The sequence below is a fragment of the Agelaius tricolor genome, unplaced genomic scaffold (assembly GCF_023055355.1).
Source record: "Agelaius tricolor isolate 1412-34295 unplaced genomic scaffold, bAgeTri1.0.p SCAF_14, whole genome shotgun sequence".
Classification (NCBI taxonomy): domain Eukaryota; kingdom Metazoa; phylum Chordata; class Aves; order Passeriformes; family Icteridae; genus Agelaius; species Agelaius tricolor.
This window is the reverse complement of record NW_027269274.1, coordinates 4,124,209-4,150,950: the sequence shown is the minus strand read 5'-3', so window position 1 is coordinate 4,150,950 and position 26,742 is coordinate 4,124,209. Positions and strand designations below refer to the sequence as shown.

The 26,742-nt window shown below is 44.8% G+C and overlaps 1 protein-coding gene across 11 annotated transcripts in view; it reads right to left on the bottom strand.

Moving 5' to 3' along the window:
- The window catches only part of FOXP1 (forkhead box P1), a 376,943-nt gene that overhangs the window by 111,153 nt on the left and 239,048 nt on the right, over positions 1 to 26,742 (bottom strand). For 10 of the 11 annotated variants that reach the window (XM_071439345.1, XM_071439352.1, XM_071439343.1 and 7 more), the window contains one exon: positions 673 to 801. In XM_071439345.1, coding sequence (XP_071295446.1) covers positions 673 to 801 — 129 coding nt within the window. Of the gene's footprint in view, positions 1 to 672; positions 802 to 6,933; positions 7,112 to 26,742 lie in introns of those variants that run through there. The other variant, XM_071439354.1, reaches the window with a different exon arrangement.

The following is a 26,742-nucleotide window of genomic DNA, read 5'->3' as shown; positions in this document are numbered from 1 at the left end:
CACTAGAATAGCAAGGAAAAAAAAAAGAGAAAAAAAAAAAGGAACTGTGATACATGACCTAATAGGTCTTTCTTGTCTTTAACTCCCCTTGATTTATCCCACAAGACTAGCAGAATGTACTCCAAAGCCCCATATGTGTGCATACATCTTCTGTTTGGGAATGCTGTATTGGTTTTAGCTCTCTGAATTCATAACAGCACAAAGCCCTCTAATATTTAGATTTTATTTCTGAAGATGTCCATAAATCAGTAGACAATAAAAGGGGGAAAAACACACCGATGATATGATATCCTAGCATTTCCCAATATCCTTGACACAGCAAATCAACGGTTTGAGTGAACACAGACTACAAATGGAACAGCAATCAAACAGAAATGTTAATGCAAATCTCCTATGCACACTGACACAGTAACAAAAGCTATTCCATTTTGTCATGATCCAACCCTACCAGACGCTAATAAAAGTACACGCTCACGATTTGTAAATATGCCGTAGGTGGGACTTCCAAGAGCACCCAGCATCAATCCTGCTGCCACTTACACCAGCCACAGCCATTCTGTGGACACAGGGAGAAAGCCCCTGAAGGTTCCACCCCAGTATCTGCACAGAAGACGCATTTATTCAGCTTTTACAAGCCCCAGACCCTCACAGAGGTTCACAGGCTCCCCTTACCTGAAGGGCTGGCTGTTTGTCATTCCTCTTCGGAGACTTTAATCCACTAACTTGTTGCTGCTGCTGCTGCTGCTGCTGTTGCTGCTGCTGCTGCTGTTGCAGGAGAAGCTGTCGTGCCACCTGGAGAGCCTGTAGGGAGAAAGAGGTTGGAGAATTGAGTTCAGAGTCAAGAGGGCATGGGGAGCTACACAAGCAGCATAGGGGCAAGGCAATCCCTGGTCAGCACTCCACTCCTGATGCACCTCCACTGAGGAAAGCAGTGGCATCCACAAAAATAACACCTTGCAAGCAATGGGGTCGCATCTCACCACTGATTTCCCGTTTTGACTAAGGAGAAAAACAGCAGCAGCTGACGTTTGCCTCCTGGGTGGAAGCCTCAAGTAACTGCAGGAATCCTGGTGGTGAGCTCCATGGAGTGGTTGTTGTCCCCCTGAAGCAGCTCACAGCCCTCCTCACTAATGGGCAGTCTCCTTTGCTTTTAGCTTTCAGATGCCTCCTCTCCAGCAGATCAGGTTGTGTTTACAGAAGAGGGCAGTCATATATCACTGTCTGCTCCCTTGAGCCCAGAGAACATCAGGGAAGCTTCTGGAGGCCACGGTGGGAGAAAGAGGAGAGGCAGCAGCAGGCAGAGCCATGCTGAAGGCTGAGAAAGCTGCAAGGAACTAGAGAGAATACAAAGAAAAGCAGGGACAGCATCTCACCTCACCAAAACCCAGAACTTGGACTTTGATGATCCTTGTGGGTCCCTTCCAGCTCAGGATATTCTATGATCCTATGAAAATCATTGTCAGCTCACGATGGACCAGCTGTGGGGACTCACTGGGAGGGGGCACAGCAGTAAAGGGACAGTGTGACACTGGAGGGGCAAGGGATATGACCCTGAAAGCATGAGCAAGCAGGATGTGGGAATTATTGCAAAATGTCATCCAAAGCACAGAAGAGTCCCTCAACACTGGAGCCTGCTGCTCTGCAAGGCCCGATTTCTCCATCAGGTGGGGAAAAGAAAGCAAGAGGGGATAAAAGAGGAAAAGATGAGGAGCAAGTCCCTGCCCTGGCTCCCTCCTGGCTCCCCAGCCAGGGGACAGCAAGGATGATCCCTGCAAGACAGGCTGTGGCACAGCTGAGGCTGTGCTGGCGAGACCCCAGCCTGCTGCTCCCGGAGGATTCACCAGCACCGGACCCGGGCCTCCCTGGTCTCCTTGGAGACGTTCAGTACGTGTGTAGGTGGAAAAGTGGGAAGGCTGAAGACTTCATTAATGTAAAACAAGAAAAATAGTCCCTTTGCAAGATGCCTACATGGAAGGAGGGAAAAAGCCTTCCCCACTCCTACTGTGTATGTTCTCTGAGCGATTTAATTAATACCTATTTAATTAAGAAGTCAGATTTGCTTCAGGTTTCACTTGCTCCTTCAAGTTGCAGTGTTTATTCTCAGCACAGAACTGCTGGGAAAGGTTTGATATCAAGGTCAGGAAACTCCAACCCAACTCCCCCACCCCAGTAAAACCTTGTTATTTTAATTGCCTAGACCCATCTTTTTACTTTTGGAGAGACATTGGTCAGCTCAGCGGACTGAAGAACCACCACTGCTGACCAGGGCAAGTGGGCAGGAGAGACCTTATAATGCTTCGGCAATAAGCCCTCCTTTCCAATTTAATAACAATTCTCCACTGGATCAGAAAAACTCTCTAGGGGTGGATGTGATTTCCAGCAGAGCTTGGCACGGTGCAGGTAAAATTAGATTTTGCATTTCAAGCTGGTTGGAGCTTAGTGCACCCATAACATCTTTGAACTGGTCCATGTTCCTGCAATGGGTGCAGGAGCTGCTGGGCATGGATCTGGGCTCCAGACACACACAGGCACCACCCCCTCGATGGTGCACCATCAAGAAACAGGAAACCCTACAGCCTACCAAAGAATTCAATGCAACAAAAGAAAGCTTTATGAAGAAAGCGCTAAGAACAGCTAAAAAATACCTTGTTTTTATTGAATTAACTTATTTAGCTGTTAAAGCATCTTCAAGGGTGGGCAGAGGCAGCAGAAATAAAACCTACAAGACTTAAGGGGATAGGCAACAAATACTCACTTATTTAACAGGAGTGTTGTATGGCTTATTTAATTAATGAATACTTGTAAAGCACTCTGAGTTGCTCAGACAAGAAGCTCTATACAGTACAAGCGCAACATATTATTATATATTATTAAGACTGGCTCTGCAGAAGAATAATTCCAGGTAAATGTGCAATCAAATGATCATTTTAGTTCCCAGTAATTAGATTCAATAGGCCAAAAAAAACACAGAAGCCTTTCTTTAATCATACACTAAACAATCAGAACATCCCTAACCTTTCAAGCTACAGCCTTTTTGAATAAAACATCATCAACTTATAGATATTATTCCAAAAAGAACCAGTCACCATATGTGTTGTCTCTTTGAAATACAGTTGCTATAGCAGACCCTGCATGCATTTCATGTGATATGATCATATTCTATCCGTTCTGGCAGCTGAGAGGTTGCACAATTAAACTGGCTGCCAGAAATTTTTGAAGATTCCCAGAACAAGTAGCCATGCAAGAAATGCCTGCTCTCTACTCGAGCTGGCCATGAAGCTCCATGCAGCTTGGTGGGGTGGCCACTGCCACCATAAACCCTTACCATGACTGACCCCCACAGCAATGAGAGTCTCTGGCTGTGGGGACAGGCTGGCACTGGCAGAGCTCTGCTGGAGGAAAGCCAGAGCTCCAGTCCAGCTGCACAACACCCACATCCCTCACACCCACCACTCTGAGGGTCTCCATTCAAGGTGACATCTACACCACCCCATCCATGTCTAGGTGCCACCCGTGCTGGTGTAAACCTGGTGGGACCAGAGTTGGCAAGAAGGAAGGACCAACACAGAGGGTGGAGCAGGGCAGGAAGGAAAGGATTAGAAAGAACAAAAGTGGGCTAGAGGGAGCATCAGGGATACAAGCAGCCAGGATGGACAGGAATATCAAAGGGAAAAAACAAGGTAGATGCAAGTGAGATGGCAACATGCTGACATTCCAGGGATTGCAGCTTGAAATGGCATTTCCCATTTCTCCTCTCAAGATTTTGCTTTTTCACTCAAAAATAACTGACAGCAATGAAAGCTGAGCATCAGATGAGCTGGGGTTTAAGATGTGGAAGGCTGTGTATAGCTCAGATATGCTTCTTACTGAGCATCTGCATCAAGGAGCTACCAAGTCCCTGGTGGTACAGTGAACCCAGCAATCCCACATCCCTCTGCCTTTCTACTTCTCCCTGCTCAGCCTTTCCTTCCTCCTACCTCAGTCCTGTCCTTGCCACTTCCAAGCCTCATCAACACTCCTCACACATGACAGGACATGTACAATAAAGATGACTGGCTCGGGACGCATTGACCCTCCTTCCTCTCACTCACAAAATACTTCAAGCCCCTTCAGGTTTGCCTTCATGGAATTACTTTGCTGATGTCAGTTCGGGCCCTGTGGACAGCCGTACGAGCCAAGCCAAGAAGCATCACACCTCTGCCCCCTTCTTCCCTGGTTCCAGGCAGTGCTGCTCCTGCACGGAGCTCATCCCTGGCGTGGGAGCCCTGCTGAGGCTGCCGGTGCTGCACAGTGCTCAGGCAAGGATAGACAGGGAAATTAATTTGAGTGAAGTCAGTCCCACAACCTTCATCAGCACGGAGATTCGCAAGCAGGCCTGTACATTAATAAAGCTTCCTGTGGGAGTAGATGTTGCCTTTGATTTGCATGTGAATTCAATGCTAGTGAGAAGTGCCAGACTGTCAGACATGGAGACCAAAGTCTCTTATCTTTCCAAAAGCTTCTGTAGCAGTTTCCCCACATTTCCTTAATCATCTGCCTTGTCCTCAACTTACTGAACAGGCAGTAGAGAGTAAAGCTGGATTCGGTTCAACTCCTGCTGCTGCCAAGTCCTGAAACAAGGGTGCCACGACTGTTTACTGCTAGCCAACAGCTCTGCTAACGTGGCCCTCTCCTCACAAGCAGGTGCTCTGACATCTCCAAGCTCTTATCACACATTCCTCCCCACTGCCATAGTTATATCTTAAATCTCCACCACGTGCTTGCAAGTGAACAATTGCCAGGGGCCATGAAAAAGCAGCTCATGTTTGTATGTCCAGACAACAGCATCTTCCTGTAAGGTGGAGATGCCAAGAGCCTCCAAAAGCACAGAGATGCTTCAAATACCTGGCTCTGTATTTACCAGCGGCCATGTTACCTGCCCAAAGAGCCTGCAAGCCTGGACAGAGCTTCTTGGGACACCCAGGGACCGAGACACCAATCCTGGCCTCCAGCAGTCAATCACAGAGCAGCAGTAACCATCCTCCTCTCTGCACCAAAACACAAAGGGGAAATCCTCCCACTTACTGGGAAAAAAAAAGAGAAAGGAAAGCATCCCCCTGAAAATGAATCTTCCATGGGTTTTAGTCACTATAAACATGGATTTGGAAGGACAACATCAGGAAAAGGATGCCTACCAACCAAGTCATCCTATGCCTAAATGCAAGATACAGTAAATGAACTCCCAAGGTGTTTTCTTATCCATTAGGAAATCACCCAGACATAAGGAGATTTTCTGGTGTAAAACAGAGATCAGTAAAAAGGCAACTGAAATACAGAGCTTGAGAGTCATTGCACAAACTTGGAATGGTATTTGAGAGTCAACACTGGGTGACACCTAACCCAGGAAAAATGTTAACAGTACATTAACTGTGAGATGAATCAAGCCTGTTTCATTCACAGCGTAAGTGGGAAGCCCCACTGAAAAGCCCTCTCCCTGTGCTTAGGGAAGTGGCAACCATTTATTATTTCCCAACCACTTAAGCACCAGAAGGGGAAAAAAAAGTACACATTTGAGATGACCAAGACAATTTTATTGCAAGACAGACAGAACGTGACTTGTTTGCCCAGCTGTTGTTTGCCCAGAACACTGGGCACTGTTATCACCCCAGTTACTGTTGTAATTCAACATTTCCATGCAAGCACCTTGACCTTTCAGTTTCACCATCCTCTTTGGGCAAGCTCTGACGAAGGGTAAAAATGCAGCCCTGCCTCTCACTTCATGTGGCCAGAAACTCCTGATTCGGGAAGGGGGCTGGGGAAGGGAAATACACTGGAAAAAGAGGGTAGAACTTTAAAAATAGAAATGCTGCTTAAATGCCATATACTTGCTTACAGTGTCAGTACATAAGGAAAACAGTAACAGGATCCAGTCGCATGGAGCCTCTTGCTAACTTGTTCCACCACTGCAGCCAGTACAAGGCAGCAACTCTCCAACTTTTTTCCATCATCCTATTCCTACTGAAGAAAAAGTGCTCCAGCTCCTCCCTTCCCATCTGCTCCAACCGTTATTAATATCAATCAGTTATTAATGAAATATAATGACCTACAGCTATAATAGGCCTGGCTCTAACACCAGGGGAAGCTTGTTACCGAACCTGAGGTTTATCAGGCATGGAAAGATCAATCCAGGGAACTTTAGGATGTATGGAAAGGAATGTACACTGGACGGTGGGGAGATGAGCAGCAGCCATGAGGATGCAAAAGCAAGGGGTGTCCTGTTCAATTGCCAATTCCCAGGGCAGTTGGTCAGCAATGAACGGACTGCCTCCGAAATATCTGGATAAACATGCACCCAGAAGTTGCAAGGAGAGCACAAAACAAAATCCCATGTGTTTTTACAGATTCCTAAGGATTCTGGGCCTTTCTAGGTGGACAGAGCTGCTTATCAGGAGAGCAACTTGAGAAAGGAAGAAGGAAGAGTTCCCTGAAATCAGAGGTGGTCTTGTGGCCATGGACGTGTCCAAGCAATAAATCTGGAAAGTTAGTTGCCAGCCAACATCATATTCTGTCCACAATTTCAGTTATGGTCATAAACAGCAAAATAGAACAAAACAAGCAAGCAGAGAGAGAAGAGAAGGGAGAAACTTTAAGGGCAAAATCTGCCCTTGGAGCAAACATCACACTACACTGGTCCCAGAGCTTGTGTGTTGACTGTTGATAGCCATACCCTTGCAAGCTACCGCTGCTCCTCAACTTCCCCACTGAGGTTTGGGCAAAGCACAGCTTTGCAGCAGCAGGCATGCAGCTTTCCCATCATCTTTCTCCCCAAATTTCATGCTGCCTTCAGGCCCTGAGGAATCTCCCCGTCAGCAGCTCCAGGCGCCTCTCCCAGCGGAGCATGGCCCACCTCCCAAAAGGGCTTCTTGCTTCCCTTCAGCCTCACAAGGCAAGTACCTTTGTTTCTCCTGGGTGGGACGAGGGGGAATTTAGACTCAGCCAGCAATCTCTCTTCTTTCTCAGCTCCCATCTGTCCTCACACCCCGCTCCACTCCACAGCTGCTCCCAGCAGAGTGGCAAGATGCAGCTCTCGAGCTCGGAAGCCCGGATGCACCCGAGCTTCAGAGATGCTTCATGTCTCTCCCACTCCTGCCTCCTCTACCTCCTCTCCTGCGACACTCTCTTCTCCTGGAGCAGCAGATGTAGAGGAGCGGTGGTAGGAGGCAGACACATTGGAGGGGAGCCCTGCTGCAGTTCTCCTCCGGCAGGCTCAGGAGCCGCACAACGTGTGGAAACCAGTGAGGAGAGGAGCAGTATGCAAAGGGAAAAAAAATAAAAAATAGTGCAAAGCGACAGCAGTGGGTAGTGCTGTTCCTCTGGGAGGAACAGAACAGGGGGAGGTGAGATGAACCAACTAGAGAATAGGAAAGGAACCAAAATGAAGAGGAGGAATAAAATGTAGAAGATGCAAAAAAGAGAAGCAGATGTTCTTGCAGCACTTATTCCCTCTGACATTCGTGCCCAGCTCTTCCATCTTCCTCCAGAACTGGGAAATGAGCTGCTACGTGCTCCCTTCCCCACTGCCACCACCCTGACCCTGTGCCACACACAGAATGCACAGCCAAGAGCCCCAACACTGCTCTTGGCAGTGCAGAAAGGAACTTTGAGGATACCTACAGGCAGGACATGGGGCTCTGCTATGAGACACAGCTAAGATGCAACATAACCTGGTGAAGCATTCCTGCTGTCCAGCCTTCTCAATCATCTTGGATTCAAACAATCCCCATCCCCATCTCATCCTCTGCTTCCTTGTTTCGTTAAATAATCCTTTTCCACCCACCCTGTCCCAGCTCCACTGGTGCAGCAGGGATGCCCTGAGCCTGGGGAGATGCTGCTGGTTGTACCCAGTGCCTCACTTGGCTGCAGCCAATCTGCAAGGCTGGTTCCACCCAAGGGCTACCAATCAGCTCGTCACGGAGGGGAGCTTCAACAGCAATCCTTCACTCAATAAAAGGGTCAGCTGGCCATGAAGATCACAGCAGATTGGTCTGGACAAGTGATTAATGGGTGATTCCTATGCTGGAAAAAGAGAAGGGACCTGAGATCCACATGTACAAACCCTGGCTCACATCCTGTCCCTGATGTGACAGGGGCACACTTGGAGCAATGGAGCTGGCAATGCACCTCATGCTGAAGCATCTCCTAGAATAGTTCAGTCATAGGGAAGGAAGATGAGTCTCTATTTTTCTTCCAGCAGGTTTAGTTTCTTTCCTCTGGAATAGATTCTGGCTACCAGTTAAAGAGATTCCCTCCAGAAAAAGGCACTGGAAACAGAAAGCTTTTCTTCCAAACCCACAGGGTGGAGCTGCCTGTGTCCCAGCTCTGCTGCAGTTGGTCCTCGTGGGCACTGAGGTTACTCCCGCCAGTGGGAGGACGAGTGGACTCCATGCCCCTGCCCTGCCATCCCACAGCCCATCCCATGGCTGGCAAGGCCCCTGCCTATGAGGACCCAGCACCACAGAGGGGGAAAACAGAGTTTGCCTCAAAAAAACCCCAATTTCCGTTTTGTAATTTATTCATGAACTCCAACAATTTCAGGGAAAAGGTAGGTGAGGTATTTTCTTTAATGCTTGGAGACACTACAGGGATGAAGGGGGCAGGCAGCAAGGGACAGTAGGATGAGAGATCAGCCTCAGCCAACACCAGGAACCTGCAAACCCTGCAGAGGCTACAACAGGGAAAATGGCTACAAAAATCCCTTTTTTGAGGCATAAATGAAATCCTCAGGCGGTTACACCGCAAAAACACCTTCTGTCCCTTCTTTTAAAGAGTCACAGTCAGGACTCATCAAAGCCACTTAAAAAGTATCTGGCAAAAAGTTCCCAAACATTAAAAATGGTTCTCTTTATTTTGGCATGCCAAGACTCACAGCATGTAGCGGTCTGTACCAGCAAGAAAGGAGGGATGGGCCAACACATCCTGGTAAAATGAGAAAGGATACAAATCTTGGCTCCCTGTTCAAACTGAACCAGAACTGAACTGTTCCTGAGTGATGAAAAAAAAAAAAAATCTTATGGGATTTCCAGCTCATTTCTGTAGGCTCGAGATCAGATTCTGAACTACTGTGTTTATGCAAAAGTGAACCAGACCTTTGAATATTTGGAGGAGCATTCACTGCTGAGCTGCGTTTTTCTTGGATGTCAAAAGCACGGGAAGTTCTCATATTTTTTAAGAGAGAAGAGAAGAGGGATAAGGTGGGGGGGGTAGAAGGAAGAGGGCCTTTTTGTTGCTACAACATAAATAGTATATTGCATACAGCTGCTTGCGCGCTTCCCTGTGTGGTCAACAAAACAGGGAACATATTTTAAGCTTGTTTTCCAAAACACTGCATGACAAACTTGTACTCAGAGGCCCATGAAATACAGCCCCTGACTGTGGACATCTCACCACGCTCCATCAGACACTCGCTGCTGCTGGGTGAATGAAGGAAGCAAAACATTGGGACAGCCCAAAACATGGAAAACTAAAGCTGCAAATCACATCTCTGCACTTCTATGGCACAACCTAATTTAGAACTGCTTGTAAAAAGCTTAATTTTAACAGATTCTGGTAAAGCAAAAATAGGCAAGGTTGAGATGGAGGCGACAAAAATGATTAGAGGGCTCAGCAGATACGAGGCAAGATTGATAAGGGTGGGAGTGTTTAGTTTAGCGAGAGATGAGTAAGAGGGGAGATGATAACAAGTATACAAGTTGTGACTTGGCCTGAGAGGGTACATCTGGTGCTTTTGCCATTTCTCATAATGCAAGAGAAAGAGGACATTGAATGAAGTCAGGAAGCAACAGCCACCAAAAAAAACCCCAAAACAAAACAGCAGATAAAAGGATTTTTTTCCCTTTCTTAATATACAACTCATAATTACTCTCTGGAACTTACTGTCACAAGATATCACCAGGGAAAAGAGCATGGGGAGGATGCAAAGAAAGGATTAGACACTTGCCGAGATAGTCATGAGAGCATTTACAGCTACCTTTGGAAAAATAAAAATAGAAATGAAGGTACAAATGTTTACGCTTCAGGGTACAAACCAACTTTCAATTCCTGAAGTCTGGGAGGACATTTTCCCCCATGGACAGGTCCTTCATGGGCTTCTGCCCAAGGACTTCAGCCAGGGCTGGAGAGCTCCCCTGTCCAATAGGCTGCAACTGCTCCTGCCCCTTGGTCTTTCCAGGTATCTCAATCCTGCTGATCCCAAAGCCCATTCCTCAGCCCACCCTCAGCCTCCTCAACCCTCAGGGAGCTTCTGGGCAGGGGGGGCCAGCCATGTCCCCCAGCCCAGCCCGTGCCCATGTCACCTGGCCCCAGCTGCTCATTTCCTCTTTCTTCTTTACATCACATTTAAGTTTCAGGTCCTTATTTTGCCAGCCCTTCCTCTCCCTGCTATTTCAACTGCCATTTTTTTCCTCCCTCAAACCCAAACCCCCAGCTCCAGCCCCTGCCATCCACTTGGGCTCTCCAGGGACCCCTCGGAGCCAGAAGGTGAAGCATCCACCTCCTCCTGCCCAGACCCACCAGCGACGCACAGACTTGAACACAACTTCAAGATGTCAGGCAAATTTTCCCTTTCTCGATGTGAAGCCACCCCTCAGAGGAACCCCACATCCCTGAGGAGGAGGAGGAGGAGGAGGAGGACCCTCCTGCCGATCTGGCACCTGCGGGGCAGCGGCAGTCAGGCGCTATTACGGACCGCGGAGCTCATCAACGCGCTGGAACTGACATGCGACTCGGGCAGACAAAGAGAGATTTTGAAAGCAAGTCAGTCTATTAAATTTATACCTACCTGCACAATGTGAAGCAAACCACATCTCAGTTTCCTTTCATGTGCATGACAGTCTTAACTTGTTTCTTTTAATCCCATAAAAGCAGCTAAAGCATGCAACATGCTTCCCGGAGATGAAGCAAACCTGTATTTTACTTCCTGACAGTGATTTAGTTTATAGGGTGTTGGTTTTTAGTTGTTCTTTTTTTTTTTTTTTTTTCAGGGAAGATAATGAACATTGTCCAAAGCTGGTATTATAAAGGAAATACTACATGCTACATGCTAGACACCTGGCATTTAAAATAGAATCCCATAAATTGACAGTGTCTGTAACGGACCAAACACAGCTGCAACCCCTCACGCTGCACAGACACCAGCACTGGAGGCTGCAAGATCCCAGCATCACCCGCCAAGGTTTTCTTTGGAAATCAGCACCCTTCTGAAAATTCAAAGCGTCTCTCATTTAGGCAGTCACACCCCAAGTAGGACCGGGGAGACAACCAGGGCTGTATGACTATGCAATAAATCCAGCAAATCCAAAGGGCTGGAGCAGTAATCCATGGAAACGTTCCAGGCAAGAGCGGGGTTTAAGTGCCTTTAATTCCCAGCTGCAAGCCCAACAAGCTGCCAGAAGGCGGAGACCACAGAACACAAGGGGTTAATGGCCTTGCTAAAGAAAATGATACACATAATTTCCTTTTATCATAAAACAATACGTTTATTATTTTCTGTATATCTGTTAAAGGGCATGGCCTTCTGAGTGGAAAACAAAACACAGCTTGGTCACATGTTTATTTGCTTCAGCTACTCCCTTTCCCTTCTGATAAATAATCAAACATGCCATCCAGAAAAAACAAAACCAGTGAGCTGGGAAATTTGATGGTCATCAAATAGACTAAGATACCAAGAAAAGCAGCCCACTGTTCCCACAGAGAGTTTTCTGCCCCACACCTACACTAACATCTGAGTAAATAACTTCAGTCACTCTTTCCATTTTCCCCATGAAATTACTCCTACTGTTAAACAAATTGTCCTTAAGGCAGTTGCAAACACCATTTTTTTTCCTGCAAAGTAGAACAACTTCTGAACATTAAAAAGCCAGACTAGCAATATATTTTCAAAATATGTTTGTTGTACTTGCGGTTTGGCTGAACACACAGCTTGATTTCTCTCTCTCTCGCTCTCTTTTCTAGGAAGATGGGGGTTTACAGTTTAAAATTTTAAAGTGTATTTGGATCTTGGAGAGGCAGGAAAAGCCTCAAGGAGGATGGGTTTTCTCCATAGGGCAGGCAGCATATTTTCCATTTTCTCTTATGTTTCACACTATACGAGCACCACGAATGCTTGCCAAAAAAAAAAAAGTTACCTGCTATTTCAGTGGACTTTTGCGGGGGGAAGAAACCACCGAGAAATATCAAGCAGTTTTTTTAAGTCACTTGAACAGAGGGGAAAAAATCCAGCATCCGTGTTGTGACATGGATTACCTAGAGGATCTACTCTATCTTCCAAAAACCCCTGAAGACCATTCAAACAACAATCATTAATACTGAAAAACTGCAGAGAAAATCCCTCACGTGAGAAGTTAACAACCATTACCCGGCGTGAGCACGCTTTCCCTTTCCTTTTGTAGTACCACAGGTCTAAACAATAGTCATATGAATGAGATAATAGCCATGCTTGTCTCAGCAGCCTGATTTTTATTAGCATGAAATTGGTACAAATATTAGCGAGGCTGGTTCGCATGCGGTGCCAGAGCCACCATGCAAACAATTTGTGGAAAACAAAAAAGCCATTCGGTGGGTCTGTGCCACTTGTGCTGCCCAGAGCAGCAGCAATCTTTCCTTTTCTTGGAGGGGTTTGCTGTTTAGGTATTTTTGGCAGTTCTGCAAAGAGAAGCTGCAGCACCCGGTGAGCAGCGGGGATGGTGGCACATGGCTGCTCCCGTGCCAGAGGGGCAGCACCACAAGGTGACAGGCACCCCAAAAGGGGACTTGGCCCTTGCCACAGCTCTCCAACGCCATGCCAAAAACCCCACCCTTGTCAACACTGCCATAAACAACCTGAACTGGCTGCTTTTGTATCAAACCAAAGCAATTCCCCTCTCCTGTGCTCCAAGCTGCCTGCGCAAGACAGCGCGTTAAAAGTTCAGCCCTGCCTGCACGCTCCTTTCCTCTGAGCGCTCGCAGAGAAAATGAAGAGTTTAACAGAGTGAGCTCTTACTGTCTGCCTTTAGATTTCCGTCTTCGCGCTGGAGATGTTTCTGGCTGTTTCTGTGAAGCGGGGGCTGAAGAATGGTAAAAAGATGTTTGAATAAACAGGAAGTGCCGTGCAGCCGGAGCACAGGCTGGAGGGAGACGCTGGAGCACTGCCCTTCGCGGCAGCCACCGGGCTCTGCCTCCACAGTAGCAACCTCTGCTTTTACTAAATGACAAAGAAACCGCAAAGCATTCCTTCCCTAATTCTTCCCTTGCAAAGTGGTGAGATCAGCTGGAGCTCACAGGTAATCTCAAAGTTGGGCTTAGCACTCCACCCGGCACAAAAAATCCAGTGACTCCACACTATTAAACCCCCCTATCTGTGAGCAGAAACAGGCAGAACTAATTATGTCCCCAAACAGACCAAACAGCAGGCAGAAGCACACCTCGCTTCTGTATCTAGGCAAACTCGGATTTGCACGGAAGTCCAGCCAAACTTGACGTTCCTACCCTCGCCAGTGCTGTGACTTGCTCTGGAAACCAGCTCGGGAGGCTGGCCGGGCTGCAGAGCTGTTTTCTCTGTGTGAACTGAAATATAAACAACCGCCCAAAAAACACAGCTTGTCTTGGGTGCAGGGACTTGCATTCAGCATCTCCGAAAGTGTAACTTCAGCATTCCGGCAGATGCCACCCCTCCTTCGCTGTCTCCTTCCCCTCCCTAAAACAAACTACCTATTTAACTGGAGATGACTAACTAACTGTCTCCCCACCCAATTATCAAAGCCCTGTCTGCTGTCATATTGGTGACATGACACAGATATTGTCAAGAAAAAGTAAACTGGGGCTGGCACTCAAAGGCAGCTCGTGAAGAGATGAGCAGTCGAACAGCCATATTCAATAAAAAAGAGGAACAGGATTCCTTTAGAAAATGTATTGCTGTTGTGGCAACGTGCTGCTGCCACTGAAGGGACTGATTTGTTATTTAGCATGTAGTCTTGGACTGTCTGTCATTCTGGGTGCTAATGCTCTGCTAAAATAACTCATTGGGAGCTGTCAGTGGGATGTTTACATAGGCCCCCAATCTTTTCTTCATACAAGGAAATTTTTTACTGGAATTCATCTTCTTTTGATCTCACATTCAAAGCAACAGCAGCTTGATAGACATGCAAGTCTGAAAGCAAATCCAGACGCTGAAGATAAACCGCCAGAGTATGACAGGCAGGAGCATCTAAAGCTTATAAAAATGAAGAGAACAGCATGTCGTCTGAGTATTACAATAGCAGAAATCAAGAGACATATTAGGTGGAACTGATCAGCCACAAAAACAGTTCAAAAGGCAGATCATAGAAACAGAAGACTAAGCTAGAAAAAAAATAAAATTGGAAAGATCTGCTTTACAGAGGCATCACCTCCTTTCTGAGCACCGCGGCGTTTCCGCTCCAGCATGTAAACTTAAGGGGAAAAAAAGAACAGGGCTGGTGCTGTCTCTACTAACTCAGCAGTTCTTACCTTCAACTCACCAATTAATTTGCCAACTGTACGTTTCAATTACGTGTTATTCAAAGTGAAATAAAAATAGGACACTGTGCCACTCGCATCTACAGCCCAGCCCTCCCCAGCACTACAGAGATGAGGAATTGGTGCCTCTTCATTAGGAATTACATCCCCCTGCAAGGTGCAAAAGGGGCCCTGGCCTGAGCCCCTGCCACCATTTTAGCTTGTTCATCTTTAAAAGGGCTGAGTCTTGGGATGCTCCTGAGCTCTGCCTCTGCCACCAGTGCAGAAATATTCATTCAGAAGGTAATTTTATTTAAATTGAATTACGTGTGCCACGGAGTCCACAGTTATGTTCCGAAGGCGACACTTGCCGGGAAACAATTGCTGAAACTTTCTCTAGAAACCCATACATTTTTAATTTTTCTTCCCCAAATACGCTTCTTATTCTAATTGAAGTCAGCAAATATAATGAAAAAGTAATTCTCAAACAATTTTGTACTTAGAGCTATTTGTTAACAAACACTGAACGAGCAGCAGTGTTAGGTTAAAGGGCAGCAGGATTCCACATTATAATTTAGCCTGCGGTTATTTCTGATTAAGAACACCCTCCGGGATGGCAAAGCAAGATCTTCTTTTGCAGCAGGCATAGCTTTTAAAATTAGCCTCTTCTCAATAATAAAACCAACAGGAAAACTGTGGATTTAAAACTGTATTAACCAATTTCAAGTAGTGCAATCAGTTTATGTCTTGCTTTCTGCAAACCACTGTTCCCTGCCTTAGTCAAGTTTCAAATGTAAAAATGCTGCCTGGATTCTGAAACTGTTGTAAGAAAGTCACCTTCTGTCATGCTTATGTAGCTATCTAATGTGCTAAAGGCTGATTATTTATCTTTAAACTGTACTAGTTTAATCTTTTAAGGTCACCACTAATCTGCTCCAACCTTTTAAAAAATAGCAGCTTTCAAGACTTACTGCTGGAATCACTAAACTCTGAGCTGAATGTCATTGTAAGGGATACATTAGCCAGAGTGAGTGTAGTTTTACAATGTAAACACCAAATATAAATCCCCACCTAAACGAGAAGAAAAATATGATGTCCATGCCAGGAGAAATATCAGTAAATAAGGCCAACACTCTATTATTTCACACAAATATCGTTCCAAATCATGTTGCTATTTCTCTCTCCTCCCCCTCCCTTCCCAGTGCAAAACTTGGGTATAATTTAAAGGATCATTAGGTGTTTTTTTTCTTTATCTTTTCCCTTTCTCAGCAGCAACTTTGCCTGCCTGCTGTGAAGCCTCCTGACCGCATTTGGAAGTTATTGCAAAGTCCAAAACCCCCTCATAGGTTATTTGTGTGCATGTGCTGCACAGCAGCCTTTTATACTCTTCTTTTTCCTTTTCCCCTAGACTTCTTCTGGACTTGAATGTCACAGTAGACCTTGAATGTGAAATGGCTTCAAGCTAATTGCTTTAATTGCTTGAAGATGTGCAGGCAGGTGAAACCTGATCCCCTTGGCCATTGTAGAGACCAGGAACAACACAGGAATGTTTACATAGTGGTTTGAGTTTAATAGACAGTAGAGCTGAGTTTCAGACAGCTAGCAAAAACACAGCTAATAGGTGACCTCTTAATGTAGTTCTCCTTTTTAAAAACAAAATACAATTTCGTTTTATACAAGGCAATGTCCCTAAATGCCAAGGTTATCTGCTTGACTTTTTGAGTGAGCATGCACTGCGTTGCACCTGACATTTATACCAGAAACTCTATCCTGAATGCATTTCCCTCTACCTTAAAACAAAAAGCACTTTATGTGTCAGTCACCTTACAAACAGATTAGAGCTGGATGGGGTTTCCTCATAAGTGCAGTCATTTTAATTTAAAATTGAGTGTTTCTCACCACTGTCATATTCCTTCCCCCTCATCCCCTGGGCACTCCTACCCTCTGGTGGGCACTGGCACAAGTCCTTGGAAGGGTTTTCTGGAAAGGCCAAGTACTTTCACTGCTTTTCTAGAGCTTTTACTGCTTTTCCAGAGCTTCCAGCGCATTTGCACCACACTGTTAAGCTACAACGCACTTTTGCAAAGGCACAGTTTGGTTTCACACACGGCACAAATTCAGCAGCTCCTCCTCAGGCAAAACTCCTCCTGACTGAGAACTGCAGCATTTGGGGTCACTGACGATCAGGCTTGCTTTCCAAGAATCATGAGGTAAGTAAAACACACTTGAAACCAGCCAAAGACCAGTGAGCAGGTACAGCACAAGTGTAGAAAGCAAAGACTGAATTTGGCAGCAGCGGTAGCATAAAGATATTTACTGTAGGTCTAGTCCAAAAAACAAACACTGAAAACAGGTAATACCAAATAGTCACTTTCCTGGCACAGGAACTTCAAGTTTTGTTGCCAATCCTAAAAAAAAACAGTTAAAATCACTTGTATTGAGTGAATACCAGCTGAGAAATGACATGTGTTGCATCCCAGACAAAAAGGAATAATTAAAATAACATTTATGGAGGAAGGAAAAAGGGAAGGCAGTCTGAGATATAAGACTGGAAAAAGCACAAACACACTGAGGCAGAGGAGATGAGGCCAAACTAACACATATTTCATACGAACGAGAAAGGAAAGCAATTCCCTGCCACACAGTCCTACAAATAAAGGGCATTTCTAGTCTGATCTTGGCAATTACACTCCAAAAAGTTTCAAATTCTTTTGAGTACTTTTTGCTGGAGCTACCAACCCCTTGAACAGAAGCAAACAGAAGCAGGAGGGAGGCTGCTCCAACCACTCTGGATTCAAACTGTGGCTCCCAGGAAGACAATAGATGCTGGCTGCTCTGCTCTACCTTGCCTGCTATTCCCAATCCTCTGAAGCAAATGAGTAACTGATCTTAAATAATACAGAACAAAGGGAACAATAGGAGCTGGAAAGAAAGCTGGGATACTTGGGAACATGCCTCTTTTTCTTTTGAGAGAGAATCTCGCCGGCACACATGCACACACTGAGTTATAGAATCACAGAAGTTGTTGTCCTGTGTCGTCCCCCCCCTCGCCCATCACCTCCTCCTTAAAAGCTCAAATTCCAGCCACTGTGGGCTTTTGATAGATTTTTATTTTTCCGCACGGCTCGAAACATTAAGAAAAAAGGAGAAAGCTCAGAATAGGGGGGGGAAAAAAAAAAATAGAACAGAGTCAATTTAAAGATTTAGTATAAACTAGTCCAAGCCTGTGGGAGGAACGCTAAGTGGAAAAAGTAAACACGGTCCCCCCAAGAAGTTCCCCTGGAAGCTGAGCAGGCAGCCAGTGCCTGGTACCCGCTGCCCCGCGCCCGGGGAGGTCAGCACAGCTATGCTAAACTGACAGGTTCAGTTTACAGCAGGCCAGCACTTTGTTTGGATATACTGGCCTTGCTCACCGCCAGCTTAACAACAGATGGCTCGAAAACTTTCATTATGTTGCAGAGGGCTGAACTGCAAACAATCGGGAAAACTGTGAAAAGTTTAACTCCCTGCGAGCCGAGCGGGGAAGCGCTGCCCTCGCCAGCCGGCGTCTCCTCCCGCCCCGGCCATGGGCGCCTTTAAATTAATTAAAGCGGGATGGGATGATTAATCATACCTGCACACGGTCCTGGGGATGCCTGGGAAAAAGAATTTGCGATTTGACAAGGTCATTTCAATAAAAGTAGCATTCCAGGAGAAAATGGACTTTGACGGATTGCAAAGCTGATTTTAAACCTTCCTCAAGCCTCTGGCTCTAGGAAAGTTATAGAAAGTTTCTGCAATAATCCTCTAATCGGGGTTTATCAGGAGGTTTCTGATGAGAGTTCTTCCATCTACAGAAACAGAGCCTCTGTCCCTCATATTCCTACTTCAAACTTTCACCCTTCATGGCAAGAGAAGGCCAGCAAATAATCTAACATGCAGATCTGAATATGATTTATCCAAATCTGTGTATAATTTAAATATTCATCTAACTGATTTGATTCATATGCACCCTAATATCTTTTAACGCTCTAAGGCAGGTTATAAAGGCACCTTCTGAGGTTTAATTCAATTGACAGTCTTATATACATCTCATCACTGAAAACGCATTATTTTATATTATTCAAGAAATGAACAAATCTGTTTTCCACAAATGTATTTTAAAAGCGACTCTTTCCTGTTATTGAAAGAAAATTGTGTTTATTACTCCTTTAGCATAGTGTAAACTCATAAACGTCAACAGAGAGTACAAGGAAAACTGTCAACTAAATATTGTTTCCTTCATGAGCTGCTCTTCCAAGTCAATTACGCCTTTCAACTTCTGGGGCATTGTATGATAAACTGGCAGTAAAAATCATTCACATTAATATACCATGGTGCCTTGCCTGCAAAAGGTAATTAAAGAAGTAAATGACTCATAAGAATAGACATATTAGCTGCAAAATGAAAGGCAACTGAGCTGCCACATGAAAATATGTACCATTAAGATACTGCATTTTCATATTCCTGTAATCAGCTTCAGTAGACTAATGCTTATTTAATCCAGTTCTCGCCTAAGTCCATCAACAACTGTTTTTTGCTGTTTTCTCCTTCACTGAACATTATGTGTGCAGGTTTGGAATAAATACTGCAATAAGATTTTTGCATAGTCAATTGAAGAACAGGTTTTTTATCTTTTAAAAACTATTTTTCTTTCTCACCAAGAGGAATACAGCAGAGAAGGATACCAAGAAACCCCACGTTTCCTGGGGTTCTTTCAATGCTTTGAGTGAAATATACACCCTGGCTTAGCATTAACCATTTTGATTTGTGAAATACAGCAGGAAATCAAGCCTCATCTTCCAACCTTCCTGTTCTTCATATGGGAAAGGTTTGCCTTGTTAATGCATGTTTTCATTAGGGTTAGAAAAATTAGACAGGCTTTCTCTTTCTTAAGTCTTTGACACGAGGTGGGGCAAGGGGAGGAAGGGGCACTGCTGGGTTTGTGGAGGAGATGGAGCTGCAGGCTGGGGAGGCACAGGGGCATCGTTTGCTCTGCCCAGCCCAGCCTCAGCTGACAAGACCCAGACTCCAAACACAGGCACCATCCTGGCATCCCACCGTGGCAGCAGGACAGCCAAGCTCAGCACAACACACTCCTGATTTTTGGGAAGGGCCATTGCTAGGAGCTCACCCTGCAGTGCACATCTCAGCCCATCCTGTTCCTGTAGCCATAACCAAAAGCCTTTTGGTGAAGGATCGTGGGTTCAACTCCACAAGTTCATTCTTTCTCCTCCCAAGGGGACAGCAGGGAGATGGTGAAATTCAGGGAACAAAGTACAGTTGTGTCCAAAAGAAAACACCCTGCAAAATACTCAAACATTTCTAACTCATCCTATTTGTGAGCAGTAATTAAAATATTCTTTTCATCACAATAATAGCTCTGTAAGGCCAAGATCCAAACTGCTTTTGACTGCACAGCTCTCACAATTATTTCATTTTCTAAAGTACGGGGTGGAGTGAACTCCAGTATCTCAGCTACTGCTACAGTGCTCTGTTGACAAATGCTGACTTTCCTAAACGGCAGACGCCGTGTATGTACCATCCATCCTTTATTTATTGTGCCCGACACAGGTTTATCCTTGCAAAAAGAGATTTTTCAATAAAAATCTTCACACATTGCTTCGCAACCTGCATTATATGTTGCTTATTTATCACTATCAGTACGAAATAGTGTTGGACTTAAAATGTAGGATCAATCATTATTTAAACTGTATTATTGCTTCTCCATTTGAGCAGACATCACTTTGTACCCACAATTAATGAGCTCTAGTCCTTTTTCTAATTAAGGAACAAAGGTTCTTGTGTGCAGAGTATAGAGTGACACTGTCTAGAGAACACACATTTAAACAGAAGAGAATCATTCTAATTACCTTACAATAGGATTTTTCATATCCAGGAACATAATAGGATCAAGAAATTAGAGCATTTCCAACAGCATTTACAAATAAGTCATTACAAAACACCGTTAAAAGGTAATAATGCATCCCTAAAAACAAGGGGACCTTATGGCGACTAGTGCCTAACACTTTGGTATTTACAGAATTAACCTTTGAGCATTGATACAGGGAAAATGCAACACAGAAATTATTTTATAGATGTGTATGCACAGAGATAAATCCAAAAAAAATGAGGAGTCAGCTATTAGAGTCTAAACCACTTTAGGCTCACACAGATTAGGATCCAAACACATAATTAAGAAAGTCAGAAAGGTAACCTCGCTTTATCCAGTAATTAGGGCTGTTAGAAATCGGATACTGTCTCTTAAAAGTGTTACAAATACACGGCACTACTAAATAACCTGCACTGCTGGGAAAGTATACTCGCTATCAAGGGCAAAGCTGCTATACACTGAGGTAACAGTAAATGACAGACTGTTGTTCAAGTCCATTAGCTGCTATGTGATAGGAGCACATTCACTAGCACACGACCTGTGAAAAATCTTAGATCTCTTTAAATCTTTGAATTGGATTGCAGCATTAATTCTTAAGAACTGCAATCCTTCAACCAAGTCAAATTACCCTCATTAACAGGGGAAAAACTGCCTCTGCAATAAGTTAAAAAAAAAGAGATATTTATTACCTATAATCACTTTCAGGTACTTCACCTGGAAGTGTGACAAACTGGGACAACAACTTCAGAGGCTGGCACCAGTTCAGCTGCTGGTGGGGCCGGGGTGGAGGGGACACGCCACGCACGTGTCACCCTCGGTGCCTGCGCGCGCTCCTGCGCCGACGTTCAGCGGGAATGCTTCTTGGGGAAAAACCTCAATGAATGTTCTAAGAAAAGAAAAATCACTAAGAATAAGCACAGGCACTGAAGCGATCTCTGTGTGTGCCACTGAAATAACCGCAAAAGAGGAGGGGAAATTCTTCAGTTATTCAAGGCTTGATTAGAACACTACTTCATAATTAGGCGTGTTGCAAGTATTGTCATCAACCAGAAAATTCATGTACTAACTCAAAGGTCTCAGAAGCTGGCTCAAGCCTTCTATTCATTAACAACATCTGCTATTAATGTTTAACCCTCATAAACTTGCACCAAACATTCAGCATTCAACAAAGCTTAAAAATAAATATTTTGTTGTGCTGTTTTATCCGCGTGGTGATCTGCTCAGTTCTGCGGATATTGAGAACCACTACAACGGCCAGAGAGATAACAGACAAATATTTGGTCTTTGTTGGAAAGAAGATATTCCTTTCTCCAGTCACTGCTTCTCTGCACTTCAGATGCTACAGCTCCTGAGCCAGGCCAGTTCAGCACAATAAACAGCAATGCAGACATACAGATATACATGCACCTATACAATGGTATGAATCATTTATTTTGAAGATGAAACTCCCTGGAACAATTTTCAGGATGAGTGTTCTAAAGGACCCTGTTTAAATTTTTTTCTAATTTAGAAATGAGCATTCCTGGGACGAAAGATTCCCTGTGAAATGGGGAGCTGAGTAAGTCCAGGATCCAGAAATGAGAAACAGAGTGTTTCATCTTCATTTTACTGCTGTGAATCCAGATGAGAGCCCTGATCTCGCAGTCAGATCCTAATGGGCAGATCCTTGGAAGAGCCTTTGGAAAGACTCATTTCCACCAGTGTGGTTTTAATGTAAGCGTTGCAATCTGCTTGTGCAGGCTCATTTACAGCGTGGAGACAGAGCTAAGTGGTGAGCTAATGCGACCATCTAATGACTCCTGGAAGCGCATCCGGACGTCCCCCATCCCCGTCCCTCTTCCCGCGGATGGATGTCGGTAGCTCAACCCCTGCTGGGCCCATCCTGGCTCACAGGGGCAGCCCTGGAGCACCGGTGGGCACATCCCACAGCCCCCTGCCTTCCCTGCTCCCTCCTGCCCACCCTGACCCCTGTGCAAGCCGACCCCCAGGTCTCCACAGAGCCTGGAATTCCAGCATCAGGCGGGTGAAGATCCCGCCTGCACTCATCTCACCGTCATTTTCTCATCTGCAGCAACGCCAAGATACAAACCAAGCCACAAAAGTAATGAAAAATACAGCTCTTTTTGTCTTCAAACATGACATTCATGGCGGATTCACTGTCTGCATGTTGCAGCACGCTCTATTCTTAGCACCGTGCCTTTTAAAGTTAGGCCCATTATTTTCTACGGTGTATCAAGATCAGTATGTATAACATATGCCATATTGTTGACACTTCCCTGGATGTACTGCACACCATATGCCTAAAGCACTAAAAGGGGTGATGAACAGAGTGGCAATACTGAAAGGAGAACAAGATACACCGAGCATGTTGAATGAATTCAGTTATATAATTCAGCCAATAAGGGTTTCCATACATTTAACAATCTCTTTTTTTTTTTCCCCCTTTTTCTTCCCCCCCCTCCCCCTTGTATAAAAGTGAATTTAACAACTTTCCACTGTGAAATGTTAACACCCTGGACACGTATTCAAAGCAAACATTTAATCACAGTGGGCCCACCAGGTCTAAAAAGTATACATGTAAAGATAGATCATATATAATCACACCAATAAAACAAACAAAAAAGGACTATTCATACATTTTAGCAATAAACTAAAAAAATAAAACATACAGTTTTGCTCCTGCTTCCACTTGTCCTTTATTTTACCTTGCATAAATCTATACCTCAGGTCCAATTCCTAGAACTAGGGAAGATGTCATCTTGCCCATCTTCAGAGCTTTATTTACTAGTTTCTCTACTAAGAATTATTATTTGAAGAACCCAGAAACTAATGCTCTCTTACACTACAGTATTTTTGTCCAAATCTTCTGGAACGGATTATAAAATTGAAATGTAAGAAGGAACACAGCCGAGCTATATTTATAACACGAATGGTGCTCTTCAGCATCTGATACATACACATGTGTATCCTCATTTCCATGCCATCCCTCAGCACGCTCTAATGGGTACACTAACTGCATACTCGTCATTAAAATAAAAGAAAAAAGAGGGAAAAAAAAGGAACTGACTCATCACTGAGAACAGTTTTGACAGTACTTGCACGCAAAGCCCAGGCAGAGAGGTTCAAGCTATTTAGTTGTGACCAGATACAAATCACAAACTTTGGAGTGAATTATTAATTAAAGGAAAAAAAAAACCCAAACAGACAAAATCTCAGCACAGGTAAAGGCTGATGCACAGGAGAACCCAGGTCTAATCTCCAAGTTTAACCCTTGGAGTTATGTGCTACCTGGAGGAAGGCAAGATCTGGAAAGCAGGTATCACTGCAGGGAATTCCCATTGCCGAGACACTGACAGGGTCAGGAGAAGGGAAGAGCAAGAAACACCCAGCAAGAACACACAGGACCCTTCCAGGGGGAGAATCCCAGCTGGCATCAAGCACAGGGGAGGTGCAGGGAAGCAGGCTGCTCTCCTGGCACACCGGGAGCACGGCCAGCTCCTCACAGGGATGCTGCTAATGATGCCACGCAAAGCTGGAGCTTCCCCGTCCTCTGTCGTTAGTGCCCCTATGCACCCACAGGCAATGGATCAAAGGGGCTGTGAGAAGATAAGGAGAATCCATTTTAATTTCAAAACATGAAAATTCTGGCACGGGAGATGACTACAGAAGATCAGTTCTGTTATGTATCTATGGTGTGTTGAAGGGGAATGTTACATTTTAAATGTACACACACACATACCTATTTATCTGAGTAAGCAGTATCATTAGCAGAATAAAACAACCTAAAAGGAACATGAGCCTTTTGTTAAAAGTGGAAGACAGAATCTTCGTGAAAAACATCAAAGAAAAGTAACACATGCTCATGTTTAAAAACAGTCTACGCCTAATACAGAACATCAAGATGTTAAAAAAAACCAAAACCAACACAAACCAACAAAACCTCCCCCTTTGCTTCACATATTTTCCTTAGAAAATATGTTTCTTGCTGACCAGGAAAGGGCTGCCAGTGCCCATTTAAAGCACTGGCTGTGCAATCCACTGAGAAATCAGATAAGAATTAATATACAGAACTGTCACATTTTTAAAATTAGGACAAGTGGAAGTTTTGTGAGTGGAAACACTTGCACTGCATCAGTATTGGGCCAGAAGGTAAACAGAGGAGTATGTTCCAAAAAATTAGAAAAGGAAAGGGTTTAGACAGGCATGCCAGTGCCCGCTCTGTTCCTTCTCTGAGCTTTCTCTGGAGGAAAACAAAGCAAAACAAAACAGCTTCACTTTGCAAAAGCCACGACTGTACAGCTATTTGCAGAGGGAAGTGGTGAGCAGGCAACACCTCCTGTCAGCATCCCTGGGGCTGTGCCTTCAGTACATCAACACTGGCCATGAGATGTCAAGTGAGGGTGTGAAAAACCCTTTTACCTTCTGGTCTCTCGCTCAGGGCTGGTCCAAGTAGAGCACAGCCAAACTTTCTACTGGCTGTTGGTGATGTTAGCTGGATGGACTTCGTCCAGTTGCTTGTGGACTACTGTCCATATTAGGAAAAAATCCCCACTTGACACTGGCACCGGGATCCAGCCCTATCCACAGACACCGGCAGCACTACAGACTTTGCCTCAGCAGCCAGGTTGAGACACAAGGATCACAGCCATGTCAATGTGCCCAGGATCCTTAATAAACAGAATCATAAAAAGCCAAAAACAATTCTGCCCTGGCTAATTAAAACATTTCTTGTGCTTGCTCTGTAAGAAAACCCACACAACAACACATGAGCAACAAAAACAAAAGCTAAAAAATCCCCTAAACCGCCCTGTGGTGAACTTTGCTTCCTTTTCTGAGCAGTACTGGTGACGTTTGCAGGGGAGCTCGGGAGGGTAAAAGGGCACTGCCACTATGGCAGCTTTTAATTTTGCCAGGCAGATCCCCCAGACCTGTAAGGAGCGTCTGCTTCCTACCCACCAGGGACATTAATCACCCAGACTCCTAAAAAGGTCAATTCATGTGCCCACTCAGAGAACTCATGAGATGCCTGATAGTCATGTGTCATTCGAGAAGGGAACAAAACTGTATTCTTCTCTGAACTGAGGTAGCTCCTATTACCAAGAGACCATCTCCCCTGGGAGCGACCAGAAGAGCGAAATGAAGGAGAGCTGACTCAAAGCTCTGCCTCACAAAGACACATAATTGATGCAGAAGGGAGAGAGTTATTAGGAATCTGCCACTACCCTTATTTTGCCAATAATCTGGGGAATTGGTGAAAGGGTTTTAAAAGTGGTGAAAAATATCTCAAATTTTTACTAGATACATCCCAGACAGACAGGTTGCTCTCCAGGAAAGACTGCTCTCCTCCTTGGATAAGAGCTTGGCAAAAGCAAAGGAGGTTTTTGCCACCTTAAAATTGGACCATTTCTTCTCATGATTAACTTCACTCTTCCAGGGACCTTTTGAGCAGCTGGAGGTGATGCCTGGCCTCTATGCGTGCTCAGAAATCCTTTGATTCTCTTGATATCCCCTGCTTCAAAATCCCGATCCTTATCTACTGATGCTCTTAAAAGCCTGGGAGATACCAGTGTGGGTCTACATGGGCCAGGGGTAGCTGACCCCCCCCAGACTGGGCTGAAATGTGACACATAAGCATATCATTTGACACTGTCATTTCCTGTACATGACAGCTGGGAAGAAAAGGGTACGAAAAAGGGAAAGGGGCACTTTTTCAGCTTAAAAATTAAATGTTGTATTGCTCTGCGTTTGATAGAAAATTAAGGAAAAACAAGCAGGAAAAAATCCTGCCTTCCTGCTGCTTCTTACTGCTTTTCTTCCTTTAATTACTGCTCTACTAGGTAAACTAAAGGATAAAACTGAGGAAAATATAAAAACCTACAAGCACCCCAGCAATTGCTTCACATCCTTGTTATTTTCCTGGCAATACCCATGACTCAATAGAAATGTTATCCACATTCTCTTTTTTCAAATTTTTCCCCTTACAAAATTCAGCTACAAACTAGAGAGTGCAACTAAGTTTCAGGTAGCCTGGCACATTCACTGACACTCGATGTTTTACCTTTCTCACTAGCACCTTTTGATCTCTCAGGCTTTGGGAACACTAAGCTGAACTGATCTCCTGCTGTAATTCGTAATTACCAATTCACAGCTATTTCAGCACTCTGTAGATGCCAGCCTGCTGCTCAAGTATCAATACAGAATTGAAAAATGCTGAATATTTTTGGCCAGTTGAGATTTTTTTCAAAATTTTCCCCATTCCTCCGCAGTGCTACAAAAACCGCGCTGAGCTGCCGCTGTCACCGAGGAGCCAACCTGGATGCTTCGTGCTGCACAGAGCAAAGAGG